Source organism: Rana temporaria, chromosome 10, assembly GCF_905171775.1.
Source record: "Rana temporaria chromosome 10, aRanTem1.1, whole genome shotgun sequence".
Classification (NCBI taxonomy): Eukaryota; Metazoa; Chordata; class Amphibia; order Anura; family Ranidae; genus Rana; species Rana temporaria.
In genome coordinates this window covers 150,555,504-150,579,858 of record NC_053498.1, presented here as the reverse complement: position 1 = coordinate 150,579,858, position 24,355 = coordinate 150,555,504, and the positions used below count along the sequence as shown (strand labels likewise).

General features: G+C 41.8%; 1 protein-coding gene and 1 long non-coding RNA gene across 2 annotated transcripts; one reads left to right on the top strand and one right to left on the bottom strand.

Moving 5' to 3' along the window:
- Window positions 1-8,169: 8,169 nt before the first annotated feature.
- Window positions 8,170-12,591, top strand: LOC120915766. The gene is made up of 5 exons (XM_040326548.1): window positions 8,170-8,556; window positions 8,789-8,958; window positions 9,093-9,161; window positions 10,746-10,805; window positions 11,923-12,591. The coding sequence occupies exons 1-5, from the start codon at window positions 8,315-8,317 to the stop codon at window positions 12,297-12,299; spliced, it is 918 nt and encodes a 305-aa protein (XP_040182482.1). The 5' UTR covers window positions 8,170-8,314; the 3' UTR covers window positions 12,300-12,591.
- Window positions 8,734-11,662, bottom strand: LOC120915767. Its single transcript, XR_005743910.1, has 4 exons — window positions 11,464-11,662; window positions 10,944-11,015; window positions 10,712-10,818; window positions 8,734-8,952 (listed from the first exon to the last, which is right to left on the bottom strand). It is a non-coding gene; the product is annotated as an uncharacterized LOC120915767 (long non-coding RNA).
- Window positions 12,592-24,355: the final 11,764 nt, after the last annotated feature.

The following is a 24,355-nucleotide window of genomic DNA, read 5'->3' as shown; positions in this document are numbered from 1 at the left end:
GCTCATGTTAATTTATGTTCTGGTTACCTCCTCTTTAAACTGTATATAAGGTTGTATTCTTGGTTCTATTAAACACTCCATGTTCAGCAGACAGACAAGTCTTGTCTCGTTGTGTGCTTGAGAGCAGCTGCAATATCTGATATCTATATCCAGACTGATAGGAAGCGGAATATGACGGAAGCACTCAAGCGGAGGGTGGGACGTTCCGTTACACGGTCCAAACCCAACTCTGAGACCAGCAGTGTTCACAGACAGCTGAGATATTGGTAATGTAGTGCTTACCTCTAAAGGACAAATACCAATTCTCTTTAATGGTCTGCAGTTGGGTTTGGCCCCAAACTCACCAACTCCTGGGGTGACAGCTAGCCTCCCTCTTTTCTGGCTCAGTGAGGTCAGTGGCAGCGGGGTTCCCCGTAAGGATCAGTCGGCAGCACCAGTCAGTGACAGTGGCATTCTTCCCTAATGATCAGGTGACAGCACCAGTCAGTGACAGTGGCGCTCTCCCCAATGATCAGGCGGCAGCACCAGTCAGCGACAGTGGCGCTCTCCCCAATGATCAGGCGGCAGCACCAGTCAGCGACAGAGGCGCTCTCCCTAATGATCAGGTGACAGCGCCAGTCAGCGACAGTGGCGTTCTCCCCCAATGCTCAGGTGACAGCGCCAGTCAGCGACAGTGGCGCTCTCCCCAATGATCAGGTGGCAGCGCCAGTCAGTGACAGTGGCGCTCTCCCCAATGATCAGGTGGCAGCGCCAGTCAGTGACAGTGGCGTTCTCCCCAATGCTCAGGTGGCAGCGCCAGTCAGCGACAGTGGCGCTCTCCCCAATGATCAGGCGGCAGCACCAGTCAGCGACAGTGGCGTTCTCCCCAAATGCTCAGTCGGCAGCACCAGTCAGCGACAGTGGCGTTCTCCCCAATGCTCAGGTGGCAGCGCCAGTCAGCGACAGTGGCATTCTCCCCAATGCTCAGGTGGCAGCGCCAGTCAGCGACAGTGGCGCTCTTCCTAATGATCAGGTGACAGCACCAGTCAGTGACAGTGGCACTCTTTCTAATGATCAGTCGGCAGCACCAGTCAGCGACAGTGGGGCTCTCCCCAATGCTCAGGTGGCAGCGCCAGTCAGCGACAGTGGCGTTCTCCCCAATGCTCAGGTGGCAGCACCAGTCAGCGACAGTGGCGTTCTCCCCAATGCTCAGGCGGCAGCACCAGTCAGCGACAGTGGCGTTCTCCCCAATGCTCAGTCGGCAGCACCAGTCAGCGACAGTGGCGTTCTCCCCAATGCTCAGGTGGCAGCGCCAGTCAGCGACAGTGGCGTTCTCCCCAATGCTCAGGTGGCAGCGCCAGTCAGCGACAGTGGCGCTCTTCATAATGAACAGGTGACAGCACCAGTCAGTGACAGTGGCACTCTTTCTAATGATCAGTCGGCAGCACCAGTCAGCGACAGTGGGGCTCTCCCCAATGCTCAGGTGGCAGCGCCAGTCAGCGACAGTGGCGTTCTCGCCAATGCTCAGGTGGCAGCGCCAGTCAGCGACAGTGGCGTTCTCCCCAATGCTCAGGTGGCAGCGCCAGTCAGCGACAGTGGCGTTCTCCCCAATGATCAGGTGGCAGCACCAGTCAGTGACAGTGGCGTTCTCCCTAATGATCAGGTGGCAGCACCAGTCAGTGACAGTGGCGTTCTCCCCAATGATCAGGTGGCAGCACAAGTCAGTGACAGTGGCGCTCTTTCTAATGATCAGGTGGCAGCGCCAGTCAGCGACAGTGGCGTTCTCCCCAATGATCAGGTGGCAGCGCCAGTCAGCGACAGTGGCGTTCTCCCCAATGATCAGGTGGCAGCACCAGTCAGCGACAGTGGCGCTCTTTCTAATGATCAGGTGACAGCACCAGTCAGTGACAGTGGCGTTCTCCCCAATGATCAGGTGGCAGCGCCAGTCAGCGACAGTGGCGTTCTCCCCAATGATCAGGCGGCAGCGCCAGTCAGTGACATCGTATTATTGGAATTACATTCTTGGATTAGAAACTCGCCTTCTACAAAAACGCGGTGCGCTGGTAGAAGAACGTCGGCGCGTTTCCCCGCATTTCTCCTTTACCATTTTTGATGTCCTAATAATCTACAAGTCCCCTCCATCGCCTATTTCCCCGATCTTCCTGAGACTGGAATAAAAAGTCCACACGGCTCTCGCCAATAACTGTGCCGGAGACGGGTCGCCTCGTGCGCCGCGTTCCGATCGTCTTATGCAAAATCTCATTTGTTTTAATGACTCTTATGTTTCAGGCGTCCCAATGTCATCATAATAGCGCCATCTAGTGAAATATCTGAGATTTTTGTAGAGCCTTTTCTTATTTAGCAAGGCACTTCAAATATTCAGCCCCTCCTCCACTGCACCACCTTTGCAGGGATTCTAACACACTTTGTAGCAGATTCCTCTCTTGTTATTCTGAAGAAATATCTGTTTGTTTCTCTGTGTCCATGTGCGGAGTGAGACCCCTTCACCCTCGGGCAGTGCGGGCAGGGCCGGATTTGCTCTCCCTGCCGCCCCAAGGCCAGGTTCCACAATGCACCCCCTCCCCGCCAACCGAACCCCCCCCCCCCCCCAAATCAACGGAGAATGTGCGGCATGGTTAGTTCAAATATGTTTTGTTTGTTTTTTTACTTTTTTATCACTTTTTTTATCTTTATTTATTTGTAGCTTGTCGCTTACTTTTTTTAACTTTTGTATCATTTTCTTATTATTTTCCTTATTATTTTTCTTATTCTTTACTTTTTTATTTTATTAATTTAATTATTATTTCTTATTATTTATTTATTTTTTATCAATTTTTTTTCACTTAACTTTTTTGCTATCACACAGGAGAAAACAATTCCCTGTGTGATAGCAATTGGAGGTGACATGTTCTCTTTATTGACCCTGTCACCTCCAAAACAGGAGTCCTAGCACTGTGCTAGAACTCCTGTCACAGCTGAGATGGGAAGAGCACAGCTCTCCCCTCTCACTGTGTACATCGGCAGCAGGGACAGGAGACAGACTCGGTGGCCGGGGGGAGGACGGAGTCCCGAAGACAGAGCCAGCAGAGAGAAGTATGTGGGGTGGGGGGGGGAGGGGAGGACGGACGGGAGCACATATTTTACAAGTGATTTTGGCAACATCGCCGCAATCACTTGTTAACGAGCGAGCGGATTCCCCCAAAACTTACCGCCCTCAACTGTATGTTCCGTGCGTCGGGGGACTCCATGCCACTGCCGCCCCTTGGAGCCCCGCCGCCCCAAGGCCTGGCCTCAGTGGCCTTGTGGGAAATCCGGGCCTGAGTGCGGGTGTTAGTGGTAAAGCGCCGCTAGTTTTAGCAGCACTTTACCGCCACTTAGTGCCATCACTGAGACTAAGGGGCCAAGCCCAACTCCTGAAAAACAACCTCCACACCATAATCCCCCTCCCCACACCATAACCCCCCTCCACCAAATGATTGGGACCAGTGCACAAAAGCAAGGTCCATAAAGACATGGATGAGCGAGTTTGGGGTGGAGGAACTTGACTGCACAGAGTCCTGACCTCAACCCGATAGAACACCTTCGGGATGAATTTAGAGCGGAGACTGTGAGCCAGGCCTTCTCATCCAACATCAGTGCCTGACCTCACAAATGCTCTTCTGGAAGAATGGTCAAACATTCCCAAAGACACACCCCTAAACCTTGTGGACGGCCTTCCCAGAAGAGGTGAAGCTGTTATAGCTGCAAAGGGCGGGGCCAATTCAATATTGAACCCTCCGGGCCCCCAAAATTTTGTGATGGCTTCCCTGCATGTGAGAGCCTGAGGGAGAACTCACGTTATTTATTCTTGTCTGCAGTGCATGTGAACTGGTAGAGAGAGGGGGGGCTGGGAGAAGGGGGGCTGGGGGAGAACATTTCCTTCCCCCCCCCCCATTTCTTGCCCACCCAGGCTGGAGCTCAGATGATGATGGCTTTTGCTGGAAGAACTACATACAAACAGCAATGCAACAAAAAAAAACAAAAAGAGAGAAGAAAAGAAGCCAAGACAACAAGAAAGATAATTTCACTTAACATTCATTGTATTTGTGTTTTTTTTCTTTTTTTCCCTTTTGTGTGTATTTGATCATTAATGTGTACTGTGTCTTTGAATATTTCCTTTTTGCTTTTCTTTTCTAAAAGAAAAAGTTGAAATAAGAAGACTAATGAGGAGCTGTTTTTTTATTTATTTTTTGGAACAAGAACAGAATCCCGGATAGTTGAAAGGAGATTCTGTAGCAATCGTAAGCCTTTAAAACTCATTTTACTCTTAGAAACCTTAAAAACCCAAAACACCAAAAACACCAAAAACACCAAAAACACCACCTCGCGTTCTCTCTCTTTATTGGTTTCAATGCATTGTGCCAAAAAGATCCTTATTTTTCCAGAAATTTGGGGTACTGTATATACTCTATACACTCTCTATATACCGTATATACTCTATACACTCTCTATATACCATATATACTCTATACACTCTCTATATACCATATATACTCTATACACTCTCTATATACCATATATACTCTATACACTCTCTCTATATCGTATATACTCTATACACTCTCTATATACCGTATATACCCTATACACTCTCTATATACCGTATATACTCTATACTCTCTCTATATACTGTATATACTCTATACACTCTCTATATACCATATATACTCTATACACTCTCTATATACCATATATACTCTATACACTCTCTATATACCGTATATACTCTATACACTCTCTATATACTGTATATACTCTATACACTCTCTATATACCGTATATACTCTATACACTCTCTATATACCATATATACTCTATATACACTCTCTATATACTGTATATACTCTATACACTCTCTATATACCGTATATACTTTATACACTCTCTATATACCGTATTAACTCTATACACTCTCTATATACTCTATACACTCTCTATATAACGTATATACTCTATACACTCTCTATATACCATATATACTCTATACAGTCTCTATATGCCGTATATACTCTATACACTCTCTATATACCGTATATACTCTATACACTCTCTATATACCATATATACTCTATACACTCTCTATATACCGTATATACTCTATACACTCTCTATATACCGTATATACTCTATACACTCTCTATATACCGTATATACTCTATACACTCTCTATATACCGTATATACTCTATACTCTCTCTATATACCGTATATACTCTATACACTCTCTATATACCGTATATACTCTATACACTCTCTATATACCATATATACTCTATATACACTCTCTATATACCGTATATACTCTATACACTCTCTATATACCGTATATACTTTATACACTCTCTATATACCGTATTAACTCTATACACTCTCTATATACTCTATACACTCTCTATATAACGTATATACTCTATACACTCTCTATATACCATATATACTCTATACAGTCTCTATATGCCGTATATACTCTATACACTCTCTATATACCGTATATACTCTATACACTCTCTATATACCGTATATACTCTATACACTCTCTATATACCGTATATACTCTATACACTCTCTATATACTCTATACACTCTCTATATACCGTATATACTCTATACACTCTCTATATACCGTATATACTCTATACACTCTCTATATACCGTATATACTCTATACTCTCTCTATATACCGTATATACTCTATACTCTCTCTATATACCGTATATACTCTATACACTCTCTATATACCATATATACTCTATACACTCTCTATATACCATATATACTCTATACACTCTCTATATACCATATATACTCTATACACTCTCTATATACCATATATACTCTATACACTCTCTATATACCGTATATACTCTATACACTCTCTATATACCGTATATACCCTATACACTCTCTATATACCGTATATACTCTATACTCTCTCTATATACTGTATATACTCTATACACTCTCTATATACCATATATACTCTATACAGTCTCTATATGCCGTATATACTCTATACACTCTCTATATACCGTATATACTCTATACACTCTCTATATACCGTATATACTCTATACACTCTCTATATACCGTATATACTCTATACACTCTCTATATACCGTATATACTCTATACACTCTCTATATACCGTATATACTCTATACACTCTCTATATACCGTATATACTCTATACACTCTCTATATACCGTATATACTCTATACACTCTCTATATACCGTATATACTCTATACACTCTCTATATACCGTATATACTCTATACACTCTCTATATACCGTATATACTCTATACACTCTCTATATACTCTATACACTCTCTATATACCGTATATACTCTATACACTCTCTATATACCGTATATACTCTATACACTCTCTCTATACCGTATACACTCTATACACTCTCTATATACCGTATATACTCTATACACTCTCTATATACCGTATATACTCTATACACTCTCTATATACCGTATATACTCTATACTCTCTCTATATACCGTATATACTCTATACTCTCTCTATATACCGTATATACTCTATACACTCTCTATATACCGTATATACTCTATACACTCTCTATATACTCTATACACTCTCTATATACCGTATATACTCTATACACTCTCTATATACCGTATATATTCTATACACTCTCTATATACCGTATATACTCTATACACTCTCTATATACCGTATATACTCTATACACTCTCTATATACCGTATATATTCTATACACTCTCTATATACCGTATATTAGACATGTGCACAGCAAAAATTTTCGTTTATTTCTGTTTCGTTTCTGTTCGTTTATCGTGATTCGTAACGAGTCGTAATTTCGTAAGACGTTAGTTATCGTATTCGTACTCTTTAGTATTTTCGTAACACTCTTTTTTCCGTTTCCGTTTTTTTTTGTTAGTTTATTTTTCGTTGAATCGAGATTCGTATTTTCGTTATGTTTTGTATTCTGCTTCGTTCGTATTTTTTGAATGAATTTATTTGTTTATTCGTTTTTACGTTGGTATATTTTTCGTTTTTTTAGATTCGTATTTACATTATATTTACCATCGTGCCGCATTCGTATTTTCGTAGGAAATAGATCTTCGTTGTTTTATCATCATTCGTATTTTCGTGTCTTGTTTCATTCGATTGTAAAAACGTGCTTTAGTAGATCTTAGTGCATTCGTAATTCAGTTAAAATACATTTTACGTTGATTCAACACACTACTCATTGTAATTTTGTAAATCTAACTTGGCTGCGATAGACTACTTGACGGTCTTACTGATACTGACTGATTATTACTTTCGTAAGATTGTTTTAGTAAATTTGTAATCGGGCCTTAATTCGTTATTTTACGCAATGTGTCAGAATTGCTCCGCTAACGCTGCTAATGTGTGTTGTAAATCATTCGTACTTTCGTAAGTACATCGCAGCAAATCTTAACCATTCGAAAATGTCATACTTTACTTTCGTTTTCGATGCGCGGCTTATAGCCTCCGCCCCTGGACTCCATTTTGAGACGGTGTATGAGTGCGTGGTTTGGCGAGGGAGGAACAGAGAGCAGGGCAGAGGTGGGCTTGTCGAATTTCGACTTGTTTTTGTGTGGTGGTTTCACTGGTTTGCTATCTTTTGGGCAATTAAAATCATGTATAGGAGTGAGAATGGACATGTGAGTGTTGAGACTGAGAGTGAGAATGTTGGTGTTAGTCAGTGTGTTGATGTGAGACTTGTTGGTGTGACTGAGAGTGAAGTGGAGGAGAGGTGTGGAGCAGATGAGATGAGTGTGGTGGAGGAGAGGCATGGAGGGGAGAAGAGGCATGGAGGGAAGAGGAGGCGTGGAGGGGAAGAGAGGAGTGGAGTGGAGGACAGGTGTGGAGGAGAGGAGAGGAGTAGAGTCGAGGAGAGGCATGGAGGGGAGAGTAGGCATGGAGGGAAGAGGAGGCATGGAGAGAAGAGGAGGCATGGAGAGAAGAGGAGGCATGGAGGGGAAGAGAGGAGTGGCGTGGAGGAGAGTAGTGGAGTGGAGGAGAGGAGCGTAGTGGAGGAAAGGCGTGGAGGAGAGAGGAGGCGTGAAAGGGAGGAGAGGAGGGTAGTGGAGGAAAGGCGTGGAGGAGAGAAGAGGCGTGAAAGGGAGGAGAGGAGGGTAGTGGAGGAAAGGCATGGAGGGGAGAGGAGGCGGGGAGGGGAGGATTGGTGTGGAGTGAAGCCGAGGCATGGAAGGGAATGTGGAGGTGTAGTGGAGCGGGAGCATGGCAAAGAAAGGAGACATGTGGCCCCTCCTATGTCAGATAGTGCGGACTCAGATGTGCAGCAGAACAAGCGAACCAAGAGACAGAAATCAAGGGGACCCATATATACCAAAGAGGAGAATGCTGCATTGGTTGCTGCAGTATCAAAAGAAAAAGTGACACTCTTCTGCCAATCCGTGCCAGCATCTGAGAAGTCAGCAGCCTGGGAACGAGTCCGGGACTCCGTGAATGCGGTCTCCAAGTTTCACAGGCCCACCAATGGCGTCAGACACAGGTAATTAATATTAAAATATTCTTTCACTCTTGTGTAAAAAATACACAGTTTTGTAGTCAATAACAAAAAAGTAACAGTTCAACATAACCAAAAAATTTATTTGTCACAGCCACATGCTGAACAGTATACATATAACCATCACAATGTGAAAAGAAATGTGGTTTTCAAAAAACATTAATCTAAGTATTTGTTTTTTTATTAATGTAATTGTAATGTTTATGTACATTTGCAGGTTCTATGATTGTCGGGCAACGGTTACAAAGAAGATGCAGAGGCTTCGACTAGGACAAAACCGAGGAAAGCCTATCAAGTTGCGAGAGTGGGAGGCGGAGCTAAGAGATGTCCTTCTGGCAGAGGATGTCCCTGGATTCAGCAGCAGGGGTCAAAATCATAGAGCTGGTGGTGAGGAAAATTAAATATATCATTATAATTTATATATATTGCAGTTATAATATATTTGTAAAGCTATCTTATTGTTTATGATGACTACACATGTATGACTTTTATTTTTATTTTTTTACATTCATGTTTTCCAGATCAAGAAACATCATCCTTGGAAGGATCAGCTCCAACTCCAAGTACATCCTATCAACAACATTCTGGTGGTGAGTACCCAACACAAAGGATATCTAATGAACTGCTATTTACTACTTGGACCAAGTCACTGTGCCATGCAGACCGTCACAGTTGAGACAATTAGGTGCCGTTTCTGTCTCCCTGGCTACTCAGCTTTCACTATCACAGTCGAGAGCAGAAGGCTCGTTATGCACAGTGAGCCGAAAAAATAGCAATGCAAAATAGTGGGCAGCAATAGAGCAGCTGAAGAGAACTTTTTAAAATTAACCAGCAGGTGATTGGTTGGTTGCTATGCGGCCCTAACAAACAACATTATGCTGGATAACTTCAGCAACTTCTGCTCCACCCACTATAGTATTTATTGTGTCTACGGTTCTGTGTGCCCAAGCAAGGTAGCAAGGTCAGAGCTGTGGATGCTGAATTGTGACGGGGGCAGAGCTGCGTGGGGCTGTTAGGTGAAGGTGGGTCAAGTTGCAGGGTGGGACAGAGAACACAGCTGTTCACATGTGCTGTGAAGGTGGGTGAAATTTACCACTGTGAAGGGGGTTCAGATCAGAACATAATTGTGAAGGGGAAACTGTCATGTGAAGGTTCTGATCAGGTTCTGAAGGTTCTGAAGGTTACATCAGCTTCTGAGGAAGCTGATGTAAGAAATGTGATTTTTAAATCAAAAGGTGGGTATAGTAGTAGTATGTATGCACCCTTCCAAATTCAAACTTGCCTGCTTTCATTTTGTGACTAGATTTTGAGGGATGCCGAGAAAGGGGTGAGAGCTCCGCCAACAGCATAGTTTGAAAGGGAGTCCTTCTCTCATCGATCACAGGGGGGGAAGAGAGAGGAGAACACATCGATAACAGCTTTGATTTGACATTGCCGTGTTCCCCGCCGCTTGCTGCCACATACATCCCCTCCTCCGGGACTTTTATCCTGTCCAATCCCAGGACGGGCGATCTGTAAATTAAAGTTTCCTGGCCATGGGGCAGGGCTGTTTAGTAGCGGGAAAACATCAATTGAAATGAAAGCGTTTATCGCTCTTTACCTGCAGCACATGTAGGCTGCATGGTGGGCACAGGGTGCATTGGTGGGCACAGGCTACATAGGTGGGCACAGGCAGGCTTCATTGGTGGTTTTGGATAAAGTTGGTGTTAATATTTTTTTTTAATATTTTATTCTGCATAAAACAATTTTGTGTCATTTAATGAGATAATTTATGAGGGCGTGTTTAGGGGTTGAATTAGGGGTGGGGCAAGCTAAGGGTTGGGTGTGGCAACTAACTGTTGGCTAGTAACCCTTGAGGCCTGGCTAGTAGCTAATTTAGCCCTGGTACTATGTATATGGGGGTTGTAGTAAATGATATGTAGATACTTGATAGCATATTTTACATATATTTTGTTAATCTTAAAAATTGCCAGAAATGTAACATCTGTTTTAACACATCAGCAACTTCTGATTATATTTTACATTTCCTCAGTCCATTTTTGGTTGAATATTTGATTTCATAGTAGAAAATATTGTAGTTATACGACATATCTCAGGCAAAAATTGTAAATACAGCTGTTGACTTTTTCATGAACATTACCTTGACTCTTCACTCTTTCTTCCGTCTTTAACAGAAAGCTGCATTCAAGACCCTCCAGCATCGGCTTCTGGCAGGACCATTGCTCCTCCTCAGGGTAAGTGCATGATCTGGGAAGAAACAGGACACAGCACTAACTCCATTATCATCATGTACCCTATTTACACATAGGCATTTTCATGTAATACACCTAAAAGTTCAATTTAAAAATTCGTACAAAAATGACACCTCATACCTTTAGAACGTGACTGTGAAAGGGACACTGTGATTTGAAGGGGGATTGATATATCAAGGAGGACTGCGCAAACTGTGGAAATAAATGAGAGTGGCTGTGATGTCAGAGATTCATTCCTATCACAAAGATTTTTTGCTGAACTCCACCGTGTTGAAATTTTTTTTCTGCCTTTGGTTCTTTTAATGATTTTGAATTTAGTAGCCCTTATTGAAAGGTGTTCAACAGCTCTTTTGCGCTTTTTTTTAAACTACCGTTAAGCCTATAATATCTATACATAATATCTCTACAACCTGTATGGTTTAGAAGATATTCGCCCTGCAAACCTAGCACGGCACACTAAATTACTTACAAGGTTATTAGCTCATAATGAGCTAGTATGCTGTGCATACTAGCTCATTATGCCTTTGCTTTACAGGTATTTTTTTATCTTTTAGTGGGTATAAAAGCGCTACAAAGGTTTTTGCAGTAGGATATCAAAAATACTACGATAATAAATTTAGAAGACATATGCCCTTTTTACCTGCAACCTACTGGGACCCTTTAAGAACTTTATCTTCAACATTATCTTCACTCTTTCTTCCGTCTTTAACAGAAAGCTTTTCAGGAGTTAAATGTGCGTGTCATATGCTGATAAATATGTTATCTAATAAAGAAAAAAGATTTTCTGTTTAAGGCATTTTCTGTTTCTGCAATTTTTATATTGTATTTATTTACTTCTATAAAGGTTATTTTATTAAATAACCTTTTAAATTTTTTTTACTTTAGGATATAAATGCAATGTGTAGATTTACCTAAATAAGTTTAAATTGATTTTTTGTTTTCTCTCAATCATTAATACAACTTATCCCCCCTCCCCAACTCAATCTTTCATTTGCTCCATTATTCAATATTACTACTACATAAAAGTCTAATCTGAATAAATTCATTACTATGAACGCTTTCATCATTCATCAAACTTTGCCTATCTTATCTATTTCAGATCAGCAATACCACCCTGAGAGGAGAGTACAGTGCAGCCCGCACTCTCCTGTTCTTCTTTTGGAGAGGCTGGAGATTCAGCCAGAGATTACCCCTATCATTCCCCAGACTCCTGATTTCTCCCCCGGCCCAGAGGAGGAGCACAGAGGACAAGGTTCATTCATTCAGCCACCCCATGCCCTGATGCCACCTACTGCTGTACCGCCTTTCCCAACTGTGCAGGAGATCATTCTGAGGGAGCTTATAGAATTAAGGTGTGACAACCGAAAACTACAACGAAAGGTCAAAAGGCTTACCCGGCTTACCCATCAGTTGAGCAGGCAGCAAACTGAGAGTTTTGAAATAATTTTGGCCCGGGCAAGCCAACAACACAATTAGGCATTGGACAGAGTATATTTTGTTTACTTGAAGATATTTCCAGACACATTGCTCCAATGCCTGGGAGCTACGATGAACATATAACCAACAAAGACGTTTTGAAAAATGAAGGCTAGACCTTCCTCTGCCCATCTCATCGCAAATTATTATGCAGAATCGATCTTTTTACTGTTCCTTGATTTTGGTAGAAACGTTTTCTTATGCTGCCAAGTTACACCTACCCAGCATGTGTGTTTGTAATTTCTATGAAAATATTTTTTTTTTTGTGAATATAAAACTATTTTTGGTCTAATATTATTATTATTATTATTATTTATTTATATACATCATCACATTATCTGCTAAATTATTATGTATTCATTTCCCACACACAATAGTATTTTATTCCGAACTTCAAACTCTAATGCCGCGTACAGACGGTCGTTTTTTGCGATGAAAAAAAACGACGTTTTGAAAAACGTCATTTCAAATGACCGTGTGTGGGGAAAACGTCGATTTATGTCTTGAGAAAAACGACCAAAAAAAAATTCGAACATGCTCGAATTTTTTGTGTCGTTTTTCAAAACGTCGTTTTCTGTGTCAATTAAAATGATAGTGTGTGGGCAAAACGACGTTGAAAACGACGTTTTAAACCCGCGCCTGCTCAGAAGCAATTTCTGAGACGGGAGCGCTTGTTGTGGTAAATCTACTGTCCAGAATGGCTTCAGCACATTCGTTCGTTTTAATAGTAATGAAGAAAAGACTGCGCAGCATTTGACACAATGCATTTAAATGCTACACTAAAACCCTAGTTTGTTGTGGCTCATCTTGTTACATAGTTCTGACAACCTTTTTTGTTTTTGAATTATTTTTGTTAATTTTTTTTTTTTTTTGGTTTATGCACATCTCCATGTCCCTTTTTTATTTTGGGTTGTTTAATGTATTTGAGCAAATGAATACCATGTTTAATGTTTGTTATTTTGGAGTGTGTGAAGTCACCACAACAACATAATATCTTATTATGCAAATTACCCACAAGGAGGTTGTTGTCCCTTGTTAATTTTTTTTTTTTTATTTTTTTGGTGAAATGTGTTTGCCTCCTCACTAATGATCTCTATATATGTTTCAAAAAAACACATGTGAACTTTTTTCAGAAACAAACAAATACATTTATTCATGTATAAAATAAATAAAATAAACTTAAACACATCTGTCAAACCAAAACATATAAACAAAAAAAAAAAAAAGCCCGGAATAAAGTAAAGAAGACCCTGCTTGGATTTTGCAAGGCAAGGGTCCAGCAAGCAAATAATCCAGGCTGGCAATGCCAATGTTTTGGGATTAGGGGCACCATCTCCTCACTTCTTCCTCTTTGGTTGAGGCTTCCCTGCAGGCTTCCCTGCAGGCTTCCCTGCAGCCTTCCCTGCAGCCTTCCCTGCAGCCTTCCCTGCAGCCTTCCCTGCAGCCTTCCCTGCAGTCTGCCTCCTCGGGGGCTGGGTTTCATGAGCCAAGTTTGTGGCAGGAACCAGAGCAGGCTCAGGAAGAGGAGGAGAAGGATCAGGAGCAGGAGAAGGAGTAGGAGAAGGAGCAGGAGTAGGAGAAGGAGCAGGAGAAGGATCAGGAGCAGGAGAATGAGCAGGAAGAGCAGAAAGCACAGGAGTGGGAATCAGCCCAAGATCTATATTCTCATGTAGGTTGCCCAGTGAGGCCATGCTTATGGCCTTGAATATGATATATTCGCAGCGCACACGCTGGGCCCGCTCTAGATTTTGTAGCTTGGCTGCGATGAGCGCTGCGAATCCCTCTTCCTCAGATGGTTGTTCTCTGATGGCCGCAGCTGCTTGACGGAGAATGGCCTGGGTCTCCTCCTCCATTTGCATCAGTCTCCTTGTTCTTTTTCCTGGAGCGCGAAAAGGAGGGATCTGGGAGATGCAATCCCGCCTGCGTGACTCCTGTATCCCACTGGGGCCTGCCACCTCCTGGCTCCGAGTGGCCTCTGCCTCACCCTGTCTCCTTGTTGGGCCTGCCACCTCCTGGCTCCGAGTGGCCTCTGCCTCACCCTGTCTCCTTGTTGGGCCTGCCACCTCCTGGCTCCGAGTGGCCTCTGCCTCACCCTGGCTCCCTGTGGGGCCTGCCTCCTCCTGGCTTTGCTCTGTGTGTGTCTACAAAAAAAAGGATATTATTTAATTTTTTGGCTTCATTAATCACACACATTTTACAAATCATGACATATGCGAAGTGAATGCGGAAATAGATTTAAATGAGGCCCGCCATCCCTAATTATGTTGCCCCTTACCCAGCTTCAGATATTTGCCCCCTGGAGTTGTGTGGGGGGGGGGGGTTGATGCTGACTGAACCTGCTAAGTAGGGTGCGTTTCTCAAAGCTAGGAATGTCTGTTTAGTTAAAAAAAAGTAGAAAAAATGTTAATGAACACAAAGTTTGTTAGATATCTGTGACCCCTTCCAGGTGTCTAGCGTTTACCCCCCTAATGGCGTAACATAAAATTACCCACAATCATTATGACCTCTGCATTTATGTATCTTGTCCCCATTCTGTTTTGGCCGTATTGGCTATTGCTATTTTACCAATGTTTTGACAACTCAGCTAAATTTTACACCACTTCTAACCTACATTTCTAATCATTATTATACTTTGCATTTCATTAATTAGTATTAAAATGCAATACCTGGCTCGATGGGTCACAATCTGTGTCCTCCATGAAGTCTAGATCTTCATCAGATGTAGCCTGCTCTTGGCTGCCGGGAAGACTGGACTGATTCCTTGGGGGAAGGGTAGACACGGATGCCCGTGTTTCGAGCTGGTCATCAATGAACTGCATCTGACCATAGTACCACAGGTTGGGTTTGTAGATGCTGTCAGCTGCAGCTCCAGATCTCATAGAGGCCAGGACTTGTGACCGTTGGGTCCTGTAGGTGCCCCTAATCGAATTAATTTTGTTTTTGACCGTGTCAGTAGTTGCGTGTGGGAGCCTTGGGCTAACAAATGCAAGCAGGGTCTCCAGTGCTTGCTTCCTGGCATCTTTGTTTTTGTTGATTTTGCTTTTTGTTTGCCAGAGCACAGGAAGTTCTTTCCAGCGTTGTATAAACTCCGTGAAAAATTCTGGCTCCTTGAAGGGGTCCATAATTTCTGTATGTAAAAATTAAATAAAAAACAAAGTGTCAGTAAAGCCACTACTACTACAACAAGCTTTTACCCCAGGGATCTGCAATTAGTGGACCTACAGCTGTTGCAAAACTACAAGTCCCATCATGCCTCTGTCTCTGGGTGTCATGCTTGTGGCTGTCAGAGTTTCACTATGCATCATGGGACTTGTAGTTCCGCACCAGCTGGAGGTCCGAGAATTGCATTTCCCTGTTTTACACCATATCATCTAGCCCACAAACTGATCCACTCTTCAGTAATAGAAATGTCAAAAATAGAGTTACGTACCGTCGTATTTCACGATCGTTTACTTCCGCCTTTTTCTTCAGACTGTATACGTCGCTTTCAATGACGTCGGATCCCTTTAAACACTGCGCACGTGTGACGCAACGCACGATACCCCGCCCCTGACGTTCCGTCTCGTCCTTTACACGCCCCTTTCTCGTTCTTTTTTTGTGGGTGTGATTTATGGTGTTGGAAGACAAGCAGCAAAAAATGTCAGGCTCAAGACATGAGGTAGGCCAGGCCCAGGCAACAGGAAGATCCAGGCGGAGGTACAAGGCCAAAAACATGGCATTCCAGGAGATGGTAGAGATGGTCACCATCTTCACTAATGAAGATTATGATGGGAAGCACGGGCCTTACCTGCACCCCAATAAGGTTAAGGCGGACATTACTGATAAAGTAATCAGAAGGCTCCGGCTGAAATTTGGTGAACGCAGGTCAAGAGAACAAATAAGAAAGAGGTGGTCAGACCTGAAAAAAAGAGAGCCAGAGCAACTTCGGGCAATAAAAAGATTGATTCGAGCAAAAAGTAAGTGAATTTTATGTTCCCTAATTTTAGGTGTTTGTTCTTTGTGCCATGTGCTTTTCCATTCAGGTTGAAATGTATTTGTGTGGGCACTAAAAATTGTCGTATGTGTTGTCGTTCATTCGTTAATTTAACTAATATAAAACGACGAGATTCCCGATAATTTGCAACATGCCTATTTCACATGGACAAATTGTAGTGCAATCACTGTATCAGCCACAAATAAAAACGTATTTGTCTGATTTATGTTATAACGAACGACGACTCATACGACCATTTCCTGTGTTCCCAAATATTCCAGTTACAATAAATTTATTGGGTTTAATGTGACATCAATTTGTAAACATTTATGTACATGTTTACCTAATTAGATCTTAATAATTTCGATATAAAATATGCACAAAAAGGACAGTGTACTCAGCAGAGGATTTATACACATAGGGATTTATTTGTTTGAAAATTGTGAGCTAAAGTTTCATCTAAAATTTTTCCATTGTGTTTTCCCTTTCTTCAATCTCGTAGGGCGAAAGGAAGCATCAAGGCAGGACGCAAGTTCACAAGCCACACCCCCGAGGGATCTTGATGAATGTGAACCTGCCACCACATCTGGTAAAGTATCATATTCAAAAGATACCCAGGTAATGTAGATGTAGGAGAAACATATTTGTAATACATGGTTTGCTTGCACATTTCAGGAGCAACTCGTGCTGGCTCCTCAATTGACAGGGACACTGCCCAGCTCCTCATTGCCGAAATTTGGTCCTGCCGGGAAAAAAATGAAGAACTACAGATAGCAGCCCGGAAAATAATCAAAAATGCTAAAAGTGTTGAGGTCCAGTTGAAAAATTTACTGGATGTTTTGGGTAGGGTGTGAAAAAAACCAAAAAAAAAAAAAAAAAAATTATTTCATCTCATTCTTGAATTACAAAAAAATACAAAAAAATAAAAAAAAAGATTTTATATATGTTGATTGATCAAAAAAATACAAAAAAATTAAAAAAAAGATTTTATATATGTTGATTGATCAAAAAAATACAAAAAAATTAAAAAAAAGATTTTATATATGTTGATTGATCAAAAAAATACAAAAAAATGAAAAAAAAGATTTTATATATGTTGATTGATCAAAAAAATACAAAAAAAAAAAAAAAAGATTTTATATATGTTGATTGATCAAAAAAATACAAAAAAATGAAAAAAAAGATTTTATATATGTTGATTGATCAAAAAAAAAATAAAAAATGAAAAAAAAGATTTTATATATGTTGATTGATCAAAAAAATACAAAAAAATTAAAAAAAAGATTTTATATATGTTGATTGATCAAAAAAATACAAAAAAATGAAAAAAAAGATTTTATATATGTTGATTGATCAAAAAAATACAAAAAAATGAAAAAAAAAGATTTTCTATGTTTACTGATCAAAAAAATAAAAAAAAATAAAAATAAATAATATGTGATTTTACTTGTTCGACCAACCAAAAAACACATGTGAGACTGAAAATTTGGTTTCACAAAATATGTAAAATAAAAATTATGCAGATCAATATATTTGTGGCTTGTTATTTTAGATCAATGATGACATTAAACCTAAAAAAAAGTGAAATTTAGGCTGGGAACATAGAACGAGGAAGGATATTTAGTCCATCCAAAACACATGCAACTATGATAACCTAGGAGACAAAGAAAATACACAAACATTCAAAACAATAAGAACAAAAAATACAATGTTTCTTGCATAAAATATTTATTATGTTCATTCACCAAAGATCAGGCATTGGAATGGCCCCCCTACCCATAAAATAGTCAACATATGCCTGGCGCACTGCACGTGCGTTTCGGGGGGCCAAGCCTGGATGGCCTGCCTCATGGGCCGCCTCTGGGACATCAACTCCCTCATCAGGCAATAATGTCAAATAATTTGAAGAATGTCTTCGTAGAAAGTTATGTAATATACAACAACATAAAATAATATTGTTCCACTTATATTCTGCCATGTTTATGGCGGTTAAAAACAAGCGAAATCGACTGACCATAATGCCAAACGCATTTTCCACCACTCTTCGGGCTCTGGCCAGCCTATAATTAAAGACCCTCCTCTCATGGGTGAGGGCACGTTGGGGAAATGGCCTCATGAGGTGGGGACCCAAGGCAAATGCCTCATCACCAATAAAAACAAAGGGCAGCCCCTCTTCATTATCCTCCGCACGTGGCAATGCAAGGTCCTCCGCCTGAAGCCGTTGGGCAAACTCGGTCTCGGCAAAGACCCCGCCGTCTGACATCCGCCCATTTTTCCCCACATCAACATAGAGAAAGTCATAATTGGCAGACACCACCGCCATCAGTACGACACTGTGGAACCCTTTGTAGTTGAAATAATGGGATCCAGAATGGGGTGGTGGCACGATGCGGACGTGCTTGCCATCAATAGCTCCTCCACAGTTTGGAAAATTCCATCGCTGAGAGAAGTCCGCTGCCACAGTCTGCCATTCCTGTGGTGTTGTGGGGAACTGTAAATAAAGCAGAATTTTTTTTTTAAGATAGTACATTACTAACAGAATATCAGCAAAGATTATTGGATCCTAAAAATAAAAAATATTAGTTCAGGTATTATTGTAAAAACAACAATATTAAGGGATCACTAAGCAGATTAATCACACCCTCTCATGGTAAGAAAAATTAACATAAAAGTGTGATGGGGGCCCCCCCCCCAAGATCAGTTTGTGACCTCCAAAAAATGATGGTTTAACATCAAATTAATACAAATAGACAGTTACAAAAATAACATTGGGGGGGGGGGGGGTTGGTCGTGCACTACAATGGAGAAAAAAAATCAAGGGGGATATAGGGACTAAGCTAGGTGGGTTTGCCACTAACAAAATAACCCAAAATGGACATGTGGGCTAGATAAAAAATGCATGTAGGACCCAAAAAAAAAAAAAATATACATGCATGGAGACAAAGGTAACATTACCAGCATATTATTAAAAAAAGGTTAATTAGGGACTGTTTAAAAAACAAAAGAAGAAACATAGTCTATGCATTTAAAGGACAGAACTTACCTTAATATAGTCCTCCTGCAAAACCTGGATTATGGCAGAACACGTCTCCGGGATTATGACGCCCAGAGACTGGGGGGAGATGCCCGTCGAGAACTTCAAGTCCTGCAGACTTCTCCCTGTTGCAAGGTATCGCAACGTAGCAACTAGCCGCTGCTCAGCAGTTATGGCTTCCCGCATATTGGTGTCCTGCCTGGTGATATATGGCGACACCGAAGCCAAAAGCTGCTGGAATACGGGGTCAGACATCCGAAGAAAATTCCTGAAATCATCAGGGTTATTTTCTTGGATCTCCCGCAGCAGAGGCATATGAGAGAACTGGTCCCTGCAAAGAAACCAGTTCTTGGCCCACAAAGTCCTTCTCCTCCTCCTCAAGGACCGGAGCCGGGATGCAGCACACATCATAACAACATGCACAGCACGATCTCGGCGACGAGAACGTACCCGCAACATGGCTAGAAAACGGTCGTCAAATCAGATCGGACTAAAAATTCTGCCCTGAAGTACAGAAAGGCCTCTGAAGAACGACCTGCAAAACAGCAACGTGCACACAAGAACGCACTTGCAAAACAAATACGTCCTAAATACAAGCACTGTATCACAGATCCGACTACAAATACACAAACTGTACGACAGAAAACGAAATTTTAAGCACAACCACTGAAAAGCACGAATCGTCTCTCACCAAACTTTTACTAACACGCAGCAACACGATATCAGCAAAAGAGGGCGTCTTCCGCATGCAAATTACCCTTTATAGTCCCGTCGTACGTGATGGACGTCAGCGCGCATTGCTAGAGATTTTGCAAAAAACGATGGTCTGTATGCTACATCGTTTTTGAAAATGAAGTTTCAAAAACGTCGTTTTTTTCATCACATCAAACGTCGTTTTTTTTTTCATCGCAAAAAACGACCGTCTGTACGCGGCATAAGGGCCAGATTCACAGAGTAGATACGACGGCGTATCTGCTGATTCGCCGTTGTATCTGTTGTTCTATCTATGCTATAGATAGCCATAAGATCCGACAGCTGTAATTGTTTTACACTGTCGGATCTTAAGATGCAATACCGCGGCCGCCGCTGGGGGGGAGTTTGCGTCGTAAACCAGCGCCGGGTATGCAAATTAGGAGTTACGGCGATCGACGGCGGTTTTTCGCGTTACATAGTTACATAGTTACATAGTTAGTCAGGTTGAAAAAAGACACAAGTCCATCCAGTTCAACCACAAAAAATAAAAAAACAAAAATAAAAAACACAGTAAAATCCTATACACCCAACTCCATTCCCACAGTTTCACGTCGCAAAGTTAGTCTTTTTTTTTTGGTGCCCTAACTTTAGTCAGCAAGCGTATTGCTGTCTAAAAGTATGGCCGTCGTTCCCGAGTTGAAATTTTAAAAATAACGTCGTTTGCGTAAGCCGTCCAGTAATACGGAATTACGCTACGCGCGTCGCCGTTCGAAAAAATGACGTCACGGCGCGCAATGCACGACGGGAGTTCGGAAACGGAGCATGCGCGGTAGGTCCGGCGCGGGAGCGCGCCTAATTTAAATGGCACACGCCCATTTAAATTGTCCCGCCTTGCGCCGGAGGCCGCCGGCGTAGGTTTGCATCGCAAGTGCAAGTACTTGCGATGAAAAATTGCGGCGGTGTAACGTATCTATGATACGTTACGCCGCCGCTCTTCTATGTGAATCTGGCCCACACAGTCTACCTTAAACTATTCATTTATATTTTAATGTTTCCCCACTGTTAGTGGACACTGGACAGTAAAACAACACAGGAAGCAGGGGGGGGGGGGATACTAACAGCAGTGGGAGTGTGGATACTGGAATAAGATAGCCAGGGTGAAAAATTATAGACCGAGGGGCTAGGGAGGTAGCGGAGGACAATATAAGTAGACATTAGGGAAAAACATGTATCCCACTATCACATCTTGTAAAGACACGTGGAGGCATTTTGCAATTTTGTATCTTCAAATGGTATGCAGCAGAGCTGAGTTAGGCAGAGAATGTACCCGATCGGCAGGGATGGACTGGGACAAAAATTTGGCCCTGGACTTCATCCAGACTGGCCCACTTTGACAGGACAACTCCCGCAACCCCCCCCCCCGGCCACCCAAGCCCCCTCTCCCCCTTCACTAGCCCCTAGCCGTTCTACTTTATTAGGCAGTACCACTGGGGAAGCTAGACATTATTTCACCCGGGGCAAAGAATCAGTTTGGTGCCCCCCCCCTTATGGGACAAGATTAGGCAGAAGTGAGAAACTCCCAGGCCATAGCTGTTAAATCAGCTGTCCGTCCCCTCCCCCATGCTCCTCTGTCGTCCCCCCTTGCTCCTCTGGTCCTCCCTCTGCTTCTTTGTTCCCCCCCAGGTGAGCGCTGTGGGTAGGGAGAGACAGAGGAGCTGAGGGGGGCGGCGGTCTGCTGTCACTGAAGCCGGCCCACTGAGCCATCGGTCCACCGGGAAACTCCCTGTAGTCCCAATGGCCAGTCCATCCCTGCCGATCGGTAAACTAATGAGAAAATATCTGCTTTCGCTGCAATGGAATTTTAATCACTATTCCAAAAGATAATACAGTTCCCAGTCTCCCTGTTCTTACCTTGCATGGAGCTGAGCAGCATTCAGATCCCTGGTGGTCAGAATGGAATCAAAATACCAGGGCCAAGATAAAGCATGAGTTTAGATTTGTAGCTCTGGGAAGTGTGGAGGTGATACACTGACAATGGCATAGAAGAAATTATTTCGATGTCAAAAAACCTAAAATAAGTAACACAACTGTATTCCATATATACATCAAAATAACATTTTTGCACATTATGCATTCCATGACACACACCAATATACTTACTCACACCCACTTAAAATATACATATACACAGTGACACACACTGACCCATAAAGACGACACACACTTTAACTGACAGACACACTGGCCAATAAATGAAGTGCCTTGTAAACAAAGCCAGACTGACCCAGACACTTAATCACAGAAAAACACAGACATACTCACATTGACCCTTAAACACACAGACTAACCCCATACTCACTCACACACAATGACAAATAAATGTGATTTATTTAAAAAAAAAAGTCATACAAGTATATCATTATAACATCCTAAGTGGGGTTTACTCTTAGTCTTAATACTTACTATGAAGTGCTGAAAAAACCTCATGTGTTTTTCTATTTGCTTCCTCCTCATCCACATCCAGGTCCAATGTTAGGCATGCATGTGAGACATGACGTCAGTAAATTGCAACTGCAAAAAAAGAGAGAGGGATATAAATTAGAAGAAATAATTAATGGAATGATGGAAGGTGAGTAGGGGAAAATTGATAAGCCACTCACGTGTTTAAGGGTGCCACAGGCAACATACTTAACCAGGATTAAATCCATAGTGTGGTGAGATGTCTTCCAAACGTGAACTGTAATATTTCTTCTTTGAGGGCAGGTGGCAGCAGTCTGCACTGCAGCAAGAGCACAGTAGGAGGAGAGCCCCAGTGTTTGTGGGAGTATTGCGAGCCGTGGAATTGTGGAGTAGGTTTCTTTATGGAATGGTAGCTTTTTTTTTTTGTGGCTTAATTTCAGAGCCAAGGAGTCAAAACATTACTCCAAAAACGAATGAAAAATAAACAAACTAACCCCAGCTTGGGTTGATAACATTCTTGCAAACGGTGGTAGTAGATATTGGATTTGTAAATGTAAACAAAAACTATTATTATTTATTAATTATTATTATTATTATTATTATTATTATTATTATTATTATTACCCTTATGCATAGATCTACTTCAATTCAAACGTTTGCAAGTTGTAAGATGTGATGGGAAATAATAAAATCAACAAAAACAAACATAGTGCATGTCAGGATTCAAAATAGATATATCAACAGAAATGAATAAATATATAGTACTTTTAGCTACCTGGAAGACTATATTAATGCTTACCTGTATGTAGGTGCTTGAAATACCTCCATTCATGGTTTAGGGGATAATTTAGAACGATCGTGCATTTTCTTAAGGTGGTCATGCCAGGACTGGCAGACCTGCGTGCATAGCATAGAAGCTGATTATGTAATACTCACCTGCGATCAAAGCCCCCGCTGCAGTGGCCGACACATCATCGGGCAGCAGCATGTAGGCCCGGAGTTACTTCCGGGTTTTGCGCTGTGATTGCCCAGAGACGCTAAACCTGCACGTTTAACAGCGGGATTACATGTCGCCAGCCGTTGTGTCGGCCACCGCAGCGAGGTTTTCGCCGATCAGTGGTATTACATAATGAGCTAGTATGCTATGCATACTAGCTCATTATGATATAGTATGCAGGTATTTGCCTTTGTCTTGCACGTATTTTATTTTTGTATTTTATTTAAAGTGGGCTTGCAACCACATTATTAAATATTTGTATTTCAAAAGCTAAAATCTCAAAGTTAGAGATTGAGAGCCTAACAAGCTAGGATCACCCTTACAGTATAAACTCTTTTTTCATGTTTACAACCTCTGAATTATTTGGGGGGGGGGCCTGGGGTCAGGAAATTATAAAAAAAAATAGTAAATAAAATGTTGAGGTAATCAATGTTGCCCACCCAACAAAAAATAAATCTTTGAATTATATAGACTGTGGCTGATCACAGCTTCTCATGCTTGCTGTATCTACATTGTGATTGATACTTTATCGTATATTGTATTCATGTAACATTACTTTTGGTACATACAGTATATCATGACATGCACTATATTTGGTTTTGTTGTATTTATTTTTTGGCATCGCCATCTATACTTGGAACAGGTAAATTATTAACAATATCTTTATCGATTTGATAAACATAAGAACTTAAGAAGTAGTATAATTAGAATTATTCTGTTGTAAAGCTTAGTTCTGGGTAGCCCAGCTTTGGAAGATTGACTTTCAGAAATGCCATCTGCTCCATCAGCTGTGGGGCCAGCTGGGACCTCTGTGGGCACAGAATATTTCCTGTGATAGAAAATACACGCTCACTTTGCACAGAGGTCGGGGGGCAAGAAAGTAGCTCTTGTGCCACCAC

Coding starts and splice junctions, on each gene's coding strand:
- LOC120915766 (XM_040326548.1), top strand. CDS start 8,315: ATGTCAGATAGTGCGGACTCAGATGTGCAGCAGAACAAGCGAACCAAG. Junction 8,959..9,092: donor TCAAAATCATAGAGCTGGTG/GTGAGGAAAATT, acceptor CATGTTTTCCAG/ATCAAGAAACATCATCCTTG. Junction 10,806..11,922: donor GACCATTGCTCCTCCTCAGG/GTAAGTGCATGA, acceptor TATCTATTTCAG/ATCAGCAATACCACCCTGAG.